Source organism: Thalassophryne amazonica, chromosome 5 (genome assembly GCF_902500255.1).
Source record: "Thalassophryne amazonica chromosome 5, fThaAma1.1, whole genome shotgun sequence".
NCBI classification, from domain to species: domain Eukaryota; kingdom Metazoa; phylum Chordata; class Actinopteri; order Batrachoidiformes; family Batrachoididae; genus Thalassophryne; species Thalassophryne amazonica.
The window spans coordinates 6,704,601-6,720,151 of NC_047107.1; the positions used below are offsets into that span (position 1 = coordinate 6,704,601).

Here is a 15,551-nt window from a genome sequence, read left to right on the forward strand (position 1 = left end):
AGTTTCAAATTTCCTTCAGTGTCGCCTGCTCTGGCCACCAGAAGACATTTGATTATGGTTGCTGGTGTCGCTAACTTCACATTTCTCAAAACAGAGTCGCCAATAACCAGAGTTTGATCCTCGGCGGGTGTGTCGCCGAGTGGGGAAAACCGGTTAGAGATGTGAACGGGTTGGTGGTGTACAGGGGGCTTCTGTTTAGAACTATGCTTCTTCCTCACAGTCACCCAGCTGGCCTGCTTTCCCGGCTGCTCGGGATCTGCTGGGGGACAGCTAACGGCGGCTAAGCTACCTTGGTCCGCATCAACTACACGGGCCTGGCTAGCTGTAGGATTTTCCAAGGTGCGGAGCCGAGTCTCCAATTCACCCAGCCTGGCCTCCAAAGCTACGAATAAGCTACACTTATTACAAGTACCATTACTGCTAAAGGAGGCTGAGGAATAACTAAACATTTCACACCCAGCGCAGAAAAGTGCGGGAGAGACAGGAGAAGCTGCCATGCTAAACCGGCTAAGAGCTAATAGCTACGCTAAGCTAGCGGATTCCTAAAAACACACAAAGTGAATAATGTGTGAATAATTTAGAGGTGATTCAGCAGAGAGAGTGCTTTAATTGAGGCACGTGAAGATTACACTGTGAAATAAATCGTTATCTAGATCAATCTAACTACGCAGATTAAACAGCTAACAGATACAGCAAAACACTGCTGTGCTCTGGAACAGGAAGTGATGCAATACCGCAGTGAGAGTCAACCACCAGTAGAGGTCATCATATCATAGTCATATCGTATATCATACTGATATGAAAATTCAGTAAGGTATATCTTCTATTATACATTTCAAATCTAAAGTGGAAGTCTACTAGTGTTTACAAAGGTACACTTAAACATCTTAAAAAAAAAGACAAAAAAAAAAGACAGTAGAACCACTTAGGTGTCTGGTCTTGAGAACCAGGGATGGTAGGTTGAAAAGCTTTTTTATCCCATGGGAACTCTCCCTACCCACCTAAGCGGCTCAAGAATATGGACAGCATGTCTATAAGTGAAATTTACATGACAATTTATATGACAATATTGCGATATGCAAATTTGGCCATATTGTACAGCCCTACTGTCAACTAGCTGAAAACTTTGAATATTAATTTACAGCTACATTAAAAAAAATGCTTAAAGTGGCAGGTTAAGATGACTGTAATGAGAGGGGTCAGCTGAAAAACAAAAAAAGAAAAATGCTTAAAAAGGTGGGGATTATGCGGGGCAGAGCACCCCAGAAGCTGAAAGGCAAAATAAGGAAAATACTGAAAAAGGCGGGGAGCCTGGGGTGGGGATGGGGGTGGGTGAGCTCATGCTCCCAAGAACCATTTTACTGAAAAAAGTCTGAAGGACCTAAAGGACATGGTTAGATGCTGAGGAGCTTTTCCAGGCATGTGAGGGGCATATAAAGAAAAATGCTTAAAAAGGTGGGAGGCCTGGAGCTGAAAGGTTTTTGCCATGCTAATGCTCCTCTGAAGCATTTACTCAAAATAAAGTCTGAAGGACCTAAATGACATGGTGAGATACTGATGTGCGTCGCTCATTCATGTCCGCGACATATGCATATTAGAAAAGAAAGACAAAATGGTTCATAAGGTGACGTCACTGAAATCAAATTTTTCATTTTTCACAGTTCAACATTTCTGAGCGTTTATATCAACAGCCGATCAAATCAAGCTAAATTCTTCATGTTTATGACTTAATATGTCTGTTGTCTGTTGAGGATACCACCCTTCCCCATGTCCCAAAGGACCTGGAAGTGTTACTCGAGTGTTCGTGAACCGTGAGAGACACAAAAAAACTCAGAATTCAATTTGCACTTATACAGACCTTAAAGGGTTTATTGAAGAATACAGCAGAACAGATCAGCAGATTGTCAACAACCGAGTGCAGGGTGGGTTCAATGCAACACACTTTATTACACAACAACGATACCATCAGATTGTGTGTCAGCAAAGAACCTCGAAATCTGGAAACCCACAGTGTTTATACGGTTCAGTTTAGTTTAGTTGGGGTGTTGCCATCTTCTACCTGGCGGCAGGGGCAAGGCCGAGGTGTGACATGAATGTATTCGGGATATTGGGGGGAGAGATAGCAGAGTGGAGGTGTGGTGGTGTCCGGGGCTAACTGATTGTTCTCTTAAACACATATTGTGGTGAACTGTTTTTTTGTGAACCAATATGCAGACAGCAAGAAACCACAGGTCTGTTGCCAACACAGTCAAAAGTTTCAGTTCCAGGGAGTCCACAGAAAAAGATCATATCAAAGTTCAGTCAGCAACAGTAATACATTTGAACAGTTTATAATGATGAAACAATATTCCAACTACATGATAAATCATCCAAAACATTTCCAAAAGATTACGTGCACTTTAGCAAAATATCAGATCCTTAAACATATTGCAGCATAAGCATCATGCCAGCACCAAATAATGACTTTATTCAAAGTGGTCAATGCCAGGCTTATCTACAGGAAGTCAACAACACAGCAACAGTTACACATGGTCAGTACAATTCATCATAAGCACATATTACAATCCTTAATCAAACCGTATAATATTGTATCATTTCAAAACCATCATAAATCAATTAAACACCCATCAAAGCATAAGCATACACTTTTTCATTTGTTTGGCATCATGATAAATCCCTTAAACACATTATGGCAGAAATATCACACCAGAACCTAAAATCAACTTTATTCAACCCATACAGTACCTAGTTCATTAGAACTGGACAGTGCACATACTTCTAAACATTTGTTACTTTTTCAAAATAATGAACACGAAACATTTTATACAATTTAATATCTTTTAACATTGTTAGCATGCAAAGCTAATTATGACCAAAATAGCAGATATATCTTCATGTTGCAGACCGAATGGTCCACCCCTATAAATGGGTCCGCCCTGCCTCCACTGCAAATGTGTCATTTTGGCCCTCAGCCACTCGTCTGAGACAGTCTCTTCATCAAACGCGATCAAATGGATTAATGGGATTATTAACCATCAAATGACAAAGTAAAAGCTCTTAAACCATTCTAAAATCAGTTTTAAGCAGAAACAAGGCGATACTCTGTGATGCTTTGAAATGACCAACGCTCAGTGAACACATCAGCTAGCAGCTCGTGTAGCCGCGGTGCTCTGATCGCTTCTTCCGTCTTTTATGATGAAATAAAGCTGAATTTATGGGGAAATGATTGTTGCACAAAAGCTTCAGATATCTGTCGTTGAGATAGATGATGACTGGAGTGCAGTTTGAAGCAGAAACGAGGTGATAATCCGTGAACCGCGGCTAATGATGTATGTGCAGTGAAGGCAGGGTGGACCGATGTTCAGGGGGAACTGTTCGGTCGGTGAAACTGGGCATATGAGACCAATAATAACACACAATACACCAGTGTTTTCTTACTTTTCATTCTTTATTTATTTTTAATAGTTTTTTGACATTTCTTTTACCAGAGATATGCACTTTAAATGATCCATTTCTTGCTGTCAGTTTTTCTCCTCATTAAAGATAAAACATCCAATTGCCGCAGGAGACAGAATTTCAGCTTCTCATTGAAAATAATGAAACTTCCCATTTGTCCTGTCGAGGTCAAACAATGAACATCTGTGAGTTATCTGTTTATCTTCTGTCCTTGTCCAGAAGAGCTGCACACAGCAGTCGGTGTTTGTCCACTCACTTCATCAGAGCCCTTATCAGGCTGGTTGGTCAGGAACTGTAGGACACCAATGCACGGCTCACACAAACAGCTCTGGCTGTACAAAGGTTTTACTTGGAAGGTTGGCAGACGTCGGTACACGAGTAGGCAGTCCAGAACAAGCAGCAGTACAAAAATCATCAGGCTTAAGACGTGGACGATGCAACAGGCAGGAGGTCAGGAACATAAGGAGGCAGGCAGGAGAAAAGAACACAGGAACAGAGCTGGAAAGTGGCACAAGGCACAACAATGTAGCAAAGAACTAACACACCCAGTGAGCTTATATAACCCCAGGTGATGATCAGCAAATCAGGAATAGGACTGCATGGAAAGCACCAGAGGGCGTAGCCAGAGAGATGGAAACACCCATCACCAAGAACCAAGAGACAGAGACAGACCCAAGCAGAAAAACCCAGCAAGAGAATGAACATGCAAAAACCAATGACATAAGAAAAATAACAGACCAGAGAAAAGAAATAAAAACAGATAACTAGACAAACTCAAACCCTGACAAGCTCCAAATCCATCGAAAACTGATGCATTAGATGATTTTTGCGACTAGACAAAATATTAATTAAATCCGTGTGTCACAGCGTGTGCCGCAACTCTCGCACTTTCAAACTGACGTCATTGTCATGTGATGGATACTGATGACTTCATCACAGGACAAGAGAGAAGAAACACAAATCTTTTGGTTTTTACGATGCATTGGAGTCAGAAAATGAATTTATTTTAGGGTGGGCATTAATAAAATGTAATAAGTAATTTAATTTGTAGTTAGGATTTATGTAAGATTTAGGCAGCTTGGTGGTAACATTCAAGATGTAGGGATGGGCCGGTTGTCTGCCTGGGTGGTTGCTGTCCAGGACCTGGGGTGGTTCCATGGTGTGGTGGATGTGCTAAGGTGTGACACCTGTGCATGCTCCCAAAACCTGACCTGACTATAGGACCAGATCACCTGGAGACTGGTGACAGTAACTGAGGGTGAAAACATTTGACTGTAACATCAGATGGGTTATAATCAGACTACTGAAATCCTGGGGGGTTGGGGGGGGGGGGGGGTCAGCTTACAGCCCTATGAAGCCTCAGGCAGAGCCACCTGTGATATTTTGTTGCTGTTGTGTGTAACTCCTCTTGCTGTGGCCTTTTGCTCTGTTTACTAGGAAAGCTCTTTGGGCAAGACTCTACATGTGTGCCAGAACTTTCTCCTCCTCCTCTTGGGCCTCAGGCAGGAGGGGTGGAGCCAGACCCTGATGGGGGCAAGAGCAATGCAGTCAGATTGCAAAGTCTGAGAGGAGATAACCCATGAAGACCGTTTAATGATCCCCGAGGAGTATCCAAACGTTCTCCCATGTGGCAAGGTCAAAGGTGTGGATTTACGTGTGCTGCACAGCCGCGCTGCTCACCGTGATTACAGCCATCATTTGTGTCATTGCCTTTGGGAGGAGCAAATGTCAAGATGACTGTTTCTCAAGAGCCGCCGTGGCTGCAGACTCTGGGAAATGCTCAGACATAGCACGGTGAGTTCTGAACTGCTGTTTGCTTGAATATGTAAATATTTCAGTGTGATGTGATCGTCTGAGGTAGATTATGAAAAACACGCTGCCTCCACTCACAACATGCAGAATCCTCCACAGTAGGTTTAACACCACCCTGCAGTGGAACATCCAAAAAGGCACTCGTTCAAGTGCAGATTTATGCCAAGGGTCAGAAGGGGGGAGGATGACCCCGTAGAGTGCGCTCTTGCAAGCAGCACGTCTGACAGTAGCTCCGGATGTTTTCTAGTTTTATTCTTTTTGTTTGCTATCATATGTGGAATTGTCTACAGCAAAGAAGCGCTTCTTTCACTGCGCCAATCCAGGCATGGAATTAAACATACTATTCCTCTGGATGTTAAGAAACCCTTCAGAGGCTGCCATGCGGGTGCTAAGCTAAAGGCTAGGAAGCGGAGGTTTAAGCCTGTGGTGCCTTTGATCATGATGGGTAATGTTAACTCCTACCTGAACAAATACGATGAGCTGCTGGCGTTTGTCAAGCATGAACAAGCCTTCCATGAAAGCTGTCTGATCGGACTTACAGAGACCTGGCTCACGGTTAATATACTTGATAGTGCTGTGGTGCTTCCGGGCTTTACCCTGGTACGAGCGGACAGAGATGTGAAATCAAGCGGGAAAAGTAAAGGCGGGGGTCTTGCATTTTATGTGGACAAGCAATGGTGTCATCCTGGTCATATTGTTGGGAAAGTGTAGGAACACGGACCCACAACAGGGGGCGCAAATGAACGGACAATGGAGGAAGTCAAATAACAACACTTTACTGTTGTGAATAAGCACAACAAACACAACAGATTACAACAATAGACAAAGAAGTCAATTCACAAAATGTGTCACGTGGGCAGGCTCGAAGATAAGAGACGTCTGTCCAAAGCAGAACCGGAACCACATGATTTCCTCCGCCACCGAACCCCGGGAATACTGGAGCCGCCAAGTCCCGAACTCCCAGGTGGCCACTGCCTCCGCGTGTCGGATCTGGTACTGCTGGCGAGGAACAAAAACAGTTAAATGTGGGTGCGTTTGCACCCAGCAACCCGTATGGCGGGAAAACCACCTCCACCTCTCATCGGAAGAATGTCTGCTATTTAACGCACAAAAGTAACAAAGTGTTAATGTCAAAAAGACAACACAGTCGGCTGAGTACTGTACCTCCTAGGTAGAGCGATATCTCGGCAAAGAGGTGGAGATGTCGTCTTGCTGATATACCACTGCTGATCAGATGATTGGTGACGGCTGTCGTAGGCGATAAGTGACAGCTGTCACCCCGGCTGCTCCTGTGAGGCGGCAGCGCCCTCTGGTGCCTGGAGCCCGCACTCCAGACAGGGCGCCCTCTGGTGGTGGTGGGCCAGCAGTACCTCCTCTTCAGCGGCCCACACAACAGGACCCCCCCCTCAACGGGCGCCTCCTGGTGCCCGACCAGGCTTGTCCGGGTGGCGGCGGTAGAAATCGGCCAGGAGGGCCGGGTCCAGGATGAAGCTCCTCTTCACCCAGGAGCGTTCTTCGGGTCCGTACCCCTCCCAGTCCACCAAATACTGGAAGCCCCGGCCCATCCTACGGACATCCAAGAGCCGGCGCACAGTCCAAGCCGGCTCGCCATCGATGATCCGGGCAGGAGGCAGCACCGGACCCGGAGCACAGAGGGGTGAGGTGTGATGCGGCTTTATCCGGGACACATGGAAAACAGGATGGATCCGCAGTGAGGCCGGAAGCTGAAGCCTCACTGCGGCTGGACTGATGACCTTAAGGATTCTGAAGGAACCGATGTAACGGTCCTGTAGTTTAGGGGAGTCCACTTTCAGGGGAATGTCCTTTGTGGACAACCACACCTCCTGCCCTGGCCGATACGCAGGGGCTGGGGTCCGCCGACGGTCTGCACGGGCTTTTGCCCTCGTCCGGGCCTTTAGGAAAGCAGAACGGGCGGCGCGCCACACCCGACGGCACTTCCGCAGGTGGGCCTGGACCAAGGGCACACCGACCTCTCCCTCAACCACCGGAAACAACGGGGGCTGATACCCCAGACACACCTCAAAAGGGGAGAGGCCGGTGGATGAAGACACCTGGCTGTTATGGGCATACTCTGGTGGTTGGCTCTCACTGCGGTATTGTATCACTTCCTGTTCCGGAGCACAGCGGTGTTTTTCTGTATCTGTTAGCTGTTTAATCTGCGCAGTTAGATTGATCTAGTTATCTAGATTACGATTTGTTTCCCAGTGTAATCTTTACGTGCCTTAACTAAAGCACTCATTCTGCTGAATCACCTCTAAATTATTTACACATTATTCACTTTGCGTGTTTTTAGGAATCCGCTAGCTTAGCGTAGCTACTAGCTCTTAGCCGATTTAGCATGGCGGCTTCTCCTGTCTCTCCCGCACTTTTCTGCTCTGGGTGTGAAATGTTTAGTTATTCCTCGGCCTCCTTTAGCAGTAATGGTACTTGTAATAAGTGTAGCTTATTCGTAGCTTTGGAGGCCAGGCTGGGCGAATTGGAGACTCGGCTCCGCACCGTGGAAAATTCTACAGCTAGCCAGGCCCCTGTAGTCGGTGCGGACCAAGGTAGCTTAGCCGCCGTTAGTTCCCCTCTGGCAGATCCCGAGCAGCCGGGAAAGCAGGCTGACTGGGTGACTGTGAGGAGGAAGCGTAGCCCTAAACAGAAGCCCCGTGTACACCGCCAACCCGTTCACATTTCTAACCGTTTTTCCCCACTCGACGACACACCCGCCGAGGATCAAACTCTGGTTATTGGCGACTCTGTTTTGAGAAATGTGAAGTTAGCGACACCAGCAACCATAGTCAATTGTCTTCCGGGGGCCAGAGCAGGCGACATTGAAGGAAATTTGAAACTGCTGGTTAAGGCTAAGCGTAAATTTGGTAAGATTGTAATTCACGTCGGCAGTAATGACACCCGGTTACGCCAATCGGAGGTCACTAAAATTAACATTAAATCGGTGTGTAACTTTGCAAAAACAATGTCGGACTCTGTAGTTTTCTCTGGGCCCCTCCCCAATCAGACCGGGAGTGACATGTTTAGCCGCATGTTCTCCTTGAATTGCTGGCTGTCTGAGTGGTGTCCAAAAAATGAGGTGGGCTTCATAGATAATTGGCAAAGCTTCTGGGGAAAACCTGGTCTTGTTAGGAGAGACGGCATCCATCCCACTTTGGATGGAGCAGCTCTCATTTCTAGAAATCTGGCTAATTTTCTTAAATCCTCCAAACCGTGACTATCCAGGATTGGGACCAGGAAGCAGAGTTGTAGTCTTACACACCTCTCTGCAGCTTCTCTCCCCCTGCCATCCCCTCATTACCCCATCCCCGTAGAGACGGTGCCTGCTCCCAGACTACCAATAACCAGCAAAAATCTATTTAAGCATAAAAATTCAAAAAGAAAAAATAATATAGCACCTTCTACTGCACCACAGACTAAAACAGTTAAATGTGGTCTATTAAACATTAGGTCTCTCTCTTCTAAGTCCCTGTTGGTAAATTATATAATAATTGATCAACATATTGATTTATTCTGCCTAACAGAAACCTGGTTACAGCAGGATGAATATGTTAGTTTAAATGAGTCAACACCCCCGGGTCACACTAACTGTCAGAATGCTCGTAGCACGGGCCGGGGCGGTGGATTAGCAGCAATCTTCCATTCCAGCTTATTAATTAATCAAAAACCCAGACAGAGCTTTAATTCATTTGAAAGCTTGTCTCTTAGTCTTGTCCATCCAAATTGGAAGTCCCAAAAACCAGTTTTATTTGTTATTATCTATCGTCCACCTGGTCGTTACTGTGAGTTTCTCTGTGAATTTTCAGACCTTTTGTCTGACTTAGTGCTTAGCTCAGATAAGATAATTATAGTGGGCGATTTTAACATCCACACAGATGCTGAGAATGACAGCCTCAACACTGCATTTAATCTATTATTAGACTCTATTGGCTTTGCTCAAAAAGTAAATGAGTCCACCCACCACTTTAATCATATCTTAGATCTTGTTCTGACTTATGGTATGGAAATAGAAGACTTAACAGTATTCCCTGAAAACTCCCTTCTGTCTGATCATTTTTTAATAACATTTACATTTACTCTGATGGACTACCCAGCAGTAGGGAATAAGTTTCATTACACTAGAAGTCTTTCAGAAAGCGCTGTAACTAGGTTTAAGGATATGATTCCTTCTTTATGTTCTCTAATGCCATATAACAACACAGTGCAGAGTAGCTACCTAAACTCTGTAAGGGAGATAGAGTATCTCGTCAATAGTTTTACATCCTCATTGAAGACAACTTTGGATGCTGTAGCTCCTCTGAAAAAGAGAGCTTTAAATCAGAAGTGTCTGACTCCATGGTATAACTCTCAAACTCGTAGCTTAAAGCAGATAACCCGTAAGTTGGAGAGGAAATGGCGTCTCACTAATTTAGAAGATCTTCACTTAGCCTGGAAAAAGAGTCTGTTGCTCTATAAAAAAGCCCTCCGTAAAGCTAGGACATCTTTCTACTCATCACTAATTGAAGAAAATAAGAACAACCCCAGGTTTCTTTTCAGCACTGTAGCCAGGCTGACAAAGAGTCAGAGCTCTATTGAGCTGAGTATTCCATTATCTTTAACTAGTAATGAGTTCATGACTTTCTTTGCTAACAAAATTTTAACTATTAGAGAAAAAATTACTCATAACCATCCCAAAGACGTATCGTTATCTTTGGCTGCTTTCAGTGATGCCGGTATTTGGTTAGACTCTTTCTCTCCGATTGTTCTGTCTGAGTTATTTTCATTAGTTACTTCATCCAAACCATCAACATGTTTATTAGACCCCATTCCTACCAGGCTGCTCAAGGAAGCCCTACCATTATTTAATGCTTCGATCTTAAATATGATCAATCTATCTTTGTTAGTTGGCTATGTACCACAGGCTTTTAAGGTGGCAGTAATTAAACCATTACTTAAAAAGCCATCACTTGACCCAGCTATCTTAGCTAATTATAGGCCAATCTCCAACCTTCCTTTTCTCTCAAAAATTCTTGAAAGGGTAGTTGTAAAACAGCTAACTGATCATCTGCAGAGGAATGGTCTATTTGAAGAGTTTCAGTCAGGTTTTAGAATTCATCATAGTACAGAAACAGCATTAGTGAAGGTTACAAATGATCTTCTTATGGCCTCGGACAGTGGACTCATCTCTGTGCTTGTTCTGTTAGACCTCAGTGCTGCTTTTGATACTGTTGACCATAAAATTTTATTACAGAGATTAGAGCATGCCATAGGTATTAAAGGCACTGCGCTGCGGTGGTTTGAATCATATTTGTCTAATAGATTACAATTTGTTCATGTAAATGGGGAATCTTCTTCACAGACTAAAGTTAATTATGGAGTTCCACAAGGTTCTGTGCTAGGACCAATTTTATTCACTTTATATATGCTTCCCTTAGGCAGTATTATTAGACGGTATTGCTTAAATTTTCATTGTTACGCAGATGATACCCAGCTTTATCTATCCATGAAGCCAGAGGACACACACCAATTAGCTAAACTGCAGGATTGTCTTACAGACATAAAGACATGGTTGACCTCTAATTTCCTGCTTTTAAACTCAGATAAAACTGAAGTTATTGTTCTTGGCCCCACAAATCTTAGAAACATGGTGTCTAACCAGATCCTTACTCTGGATGGCATTACCCTGACCTCTAGTAATACTGTGAGAAATCTTGGAGTCATTTTTGATCAGGATATGTCATTCAATGCGCATATTAAACAAATATGTAGGACTGCTTTTTTGCATTTACGCAATATCTCTAAAATCAGAAAGGTCTTGTCTCAGAGTGATGCTGAAAAACTAATTCATGCATTTATTTCCTCTAGGCTGGACTATTGTAATTCATTATTATCAGGTTGTCCTAAAAGTTCCCTAAAAAGCCTTCAGTTAATTCAAAATGCTGCAGCTAGAGTGCTGACGGGGACTAGAAGGAGAGAGCATATCTCACCCATATTGGCCTCTCTTCATTGGCTTCCTGTTAATTCTAGAATAGAATTTAAAATTCTTCTTCTTACTTATAAGGTTTTGAATAATCAGGTCCCATCTTATCTTAGGGACCTCGTAGTACCATATCACCCCAATAGAGCGCTTCGCTCTCAGACTGCAGGCTTACTTGTAGTTCCTAGGGTTTGTAAGAGTAGAATGGGAGGCAGAGCCTTCAGCTTTCAGGCTCCTCTCCTGTGGAACCAGCTCCCAATTCAGATCAGGGAGACAGACACCCTCTCTACTTTTAAGATTAGGCTTAAAACTTTCCTTTTTGCTAAAGCTTATAGTTAGGGCTGGATCAGGTGACCCTGAACCATCCCTTAGTTATGCTGCTATAGACGTAGACTGCTGGGGGGTTCCCATGATGCACTGTTTCTTTCTCTTTTTGCTCTGTATGCACCACTCTGCATTTAATCATTAGTGATCGATCTCTGCTCCCCTCCACAGCATGTCTTTTTCCTGGTTCTCTCCCTCAGCCCCAACCAGTCCCAGCAGAAGACTGCCCCTCCCTGAGCCTGGTTCTGCTGGAGGTTTCTTCCTGTTAAAAGGGAGTTTTTCCTTCCCACTGTAGCCAAGTGCTTGCTCACAGGGGGTCGTTTTGACCGTTGGGGTTTTACATCATTATTGTATGGCCTTGCCTTACAATATAAAGCGCCTTGGGGCAACTGTTTGTTGTGATTTGGCGCTATATAAAAAAAAAAATTGATTGATTGATTGATACTCGATCCAGGCCAAATGGGTACTCCAGGCCGGGTGCGCGGCCGTCACGCAGCGCAGGGCCTGTTCCACCTCCTGATTGACCCGTTCTGCTTGCCCGTTGGTCTGAGGATGATACCCGGACGAGAGACTCACCGTGGCCCCCAGTTCCCGGCAGAAGCTCCTCCAGACTTGCGAGGAGAACTGGGGACCACGGTCGGAGACAATGTCTGTTGGAATCCCATGCAGCCGGACGACGTGGTGGACCAGGAGGTCCGCTGTCTCCTGGGCAGTCAGGAGCTTCGGGAGGGCCACGAAGTGGGCCGCCTTGGAGAATCGGTCCACTATCGTGAGGATGGTGGTGTTGCCCTGGGACGGCGGGAGGCCCGTGACAAAATCCAGGCCGATGTGGGACCAGGGGCGATGAGGCACAGGCAGCGGCTGGAACAGTCCCGATGCCCTGCGGTGGTCAGCCTTGCCCCTGGCGCAGGTGGTGCAGGCCTGGATATAATCCCGGACGTCGGCCTCCAGGGACGCCCACCAGAAGCGCTGCCGGACAACTGCCATGGTCCTACGCACCCCTGGATGACAGGAGAACTTGGAGCCGTGACAGAAGTCCAGGACTGCAGCCCTGGCCTCTGGTGGGACGTAAAGTTTGTTCTTCGGCCCAGTTCCGGGATCCGGGCTCCGTGCCAGGGCCTCCCGGACGGTTTTCTCTATGTCCCAGGTGAGGGTGGCCACGATAGCGGACTCCGGGATGATAGGTTCCGGTGGATCCGACAACTCCGTTTTGACTTCGTCTTCATGCACCCGGGACAAGGCATCTGATCTCTGGTTTTTGGTCCCGGGGCGGTAGGTGATCCGGAAGTCAAAACGGCCGAAGAACAGTGACCAGCGGGCTTGCCTGGGGTTCAGCCGCTTGGCGGTCCTGATATACTCCAGGTTCCGGTGGTCAGTGAAAACCGTGAATGGCACGGACGTTCCCTCCAACAGATGTCTCCACTCTTCAAGAGCCTCTTTCACTGCAAGGAGTTCTCGATTGCCGACGTCATAGTTCCGTTCAGCCGGGGTCAACCTGCGTGAAAAGTAGGCACACGGGTGAAGTACCTTATCGGTCTCTCCGCTCTGGGACAGCACGGCTCCTATCCCTGAGTCAGAGGCGTCCACTTCAACCATGAACTGGCGGCTAGGGTCGGGCTGCACCAAAACTGGCGCAGTAGAGAACCGTCGTTTCAACTCCTTGAACGCGGCTTCGCACCGATCCGACCAGGTGAAGGGGACTTTTGGAGAGGTCAGGGCTGTCAGGGGGCTAACTACCTGACTGTAGCCCTTAATGAACCTCCTATAGAAATTAGCGAAGCCGAGGAACTGTTGCAGCTTCCTACGGCTTGTTGGTTGGGGCCAATCTCTCACCGCCGCAACCTTGGCCGGATCAGGGGCGACGGAGTTAGAGGAGGTGATAATCCCCAGGAAGGACAAAGACGTGCGGTGAAACTCGCACTTCTCGCCCTTCACAAACAGTCGGTTCTCTAACAACCGCTGCAGGACCTGACGTACATGCTGGACATGGGTCTCAGGATCCGGAGAAAAGATGAGAATATCGTCCAGATATACGAAGACGAATCGGTGCAGGAAGTCCCGCAAGACGTCGTTAACCAAGGCTTGGAACGTCGCGGGGGCGTTGGTGAGGCCGAACGGCATGACCAGGTACTCAAAGTGACCTAATGGGGTGTTAAATGCCGTCTTCCATTCGTCTCCCTTCCGGATCCGAACCAGGTGATATGCATTTCTAAGATCCAGCTTAGTAAAGATTTTGGCTCCATGCAGGGGGGTGAACACGGAATCTAACAATGGCAACGGGTATCGGTTGCGAACCGTAATCTCATTCAGCCCCCTGTAATCAATACATGGACGAAGTCCGCCATCTTTCTTGCCCACAAAAAAGAAACCTGCCCCCATCGGGGAGGTGGAGTTCCGGATCAGCCCGGCAGCTAATGAGTCCCGGATGTAGGTCTCCATTGATTCGCGCTCAGGTCGTGAGAGGTTGTACAGCCTGCTGGACGGGAACTCAGCGCCTGGAACCAAATCAATGGCACAATCGTACGGACGGTGCGGGGGAAGGGTGAGTGCCAGATCCTTACTGAAGACGTCAGCAAGATCGTGGTACTCAACCGGCACTGCCGTCAGATTGGGAGGGACTTTGACCTCCTCCTTAGCCTGTGAACCGGGAGGAACCGAGGATCCTAAACACCCCCGATGGCAGGTTTCGCTCCACTGAACCACCACCCCAGATAGCCAATCAATCCGGGGATTGTGCTTCAACATCCATGGGATGCCCAAAATCACGCGGGAGGTAGAAGGAGTTACAAAAAACTCAATCTCCTCCCGGTGGTTTCCAGACACCACCAGAGTTACTGGTTGTGTCTTGTGTGTGAGTAAAGGGAGGAGGGTGCCATCTAGTGCTCGCACCTGCAACGGTGAAGGAAGCGCCACCAGAGGGAGCCCTACCTCCCTTGCCCATCTGCTGTCTAGCAGATTCCCTTCTGACCCCGTGTCCACCAGTGCTTGGGCTTGAAGGGTTAAATCCCCGCTCAGGATTGTGACTGGGAGTCGTGTGGCAATTTGTGTGTGTCTCACTTGAATGTTTTGACCCCCCCTTAGCCCAGTCTCTAAAGACGAGTGTTGTCGTTTTGGCCATTTGGGGCAGTTTCTCTGTGTGTGCTCAGTTGAGCTGCAGAGAAAACACTCTCCACGGATCAGCCTCCCCATTTTGGCCTTGTGCGTTTCCCTAACAACGTCAGCAGGGGGAGCTGTTGCCCCACAAAGCGCTGCGGCTGTGGAGCGTGGGGAGGGCGGCCCCTTTTCGAACCCGAAAGGGAGAGGGGCGGCGCGTATCCGGTCACGTCCTTCGCCTCGCTCCCGACGGCGTTCCTCCAACCGATTGTCTAACCGTATAACGAGATCGATAAGCCCATCTAAATCCCGCGGTTCCTCCTTAGCTACCAGCTGCTCCTTCAGAACCAACGACAGTCCGTTTATGAAGGCGGCGCGGAGCGCAACGTTATTCCAGCCGGACCTCGCAGCCGCGATGCGGAAGTTGACTGCATAAGCGGCTGCGCTCTCGCGTCCCTGTCTCATTGACAGCAGCACGGTTGAAGCGGTCTCTCCTCTGTTAGGGTGATCAAACACCGTTCTGAACTCCCCCACAAACCCAGTGTATGCTGATAACAACCGTGAGTTCTGTTCCCAGAGCGCCGTAGCCCAGGCGCGTGCTTTACCCCAAAGCAGAGCAATCACATAAGCTATTTTACTAGCATCTGACGCGTACATGACGGGACGTTGTGCGAAGACGAGCGAACACTGCATAAGAAAATCCGCGCACGTCTCCACACAACCTCCGTACGGCTCAGGAGGGCTTATGTATGCTTCAGGGGATGGTGGGAGGGGTTGTTGAACCACCACTGGAACGTTTATATCCTGCACAGGGTCGGCAGGAGGACGAGCTGCAGCAGCGCCCTGAGCGCTCGCCGCCATCTGTGCGGAGAGAGCCTCCACCCTGCGGTTCAGG

At 47.3% G+C, this 15,551-nt stretch overlaps 1 protein-coding gene across 1 annotated transcript in view; it reads left to right on the forward strand.

The window, feature by feature from the left end:
- The first annotated feature begins 3,890 nt into the window (after positions 1–3,890).
- The window catches only part of ggt5a (gamma-glutamyltransferase 5a), a 223,320-nt gene continuing 211,659 nt past the window's right edge, over positions 3,891–15,551 (forward strand). Inside the window, exons 1-3 of the mRNA XM_034169431.1 lie at positions 3,891–3,906; positions 4,894–5,003; positions 5,054–5,250. Of these exons, the coding sequence (XP_034025322.1) occupies positions 3,891–3,906; positions 4,894–5,003; positions 5,054–5,250 (323 nt within the window). The remainder of the gene's footprint in view (positions 3,907–4,893; positions 5,004–5,053; positions 5,251–15,551) is intronic.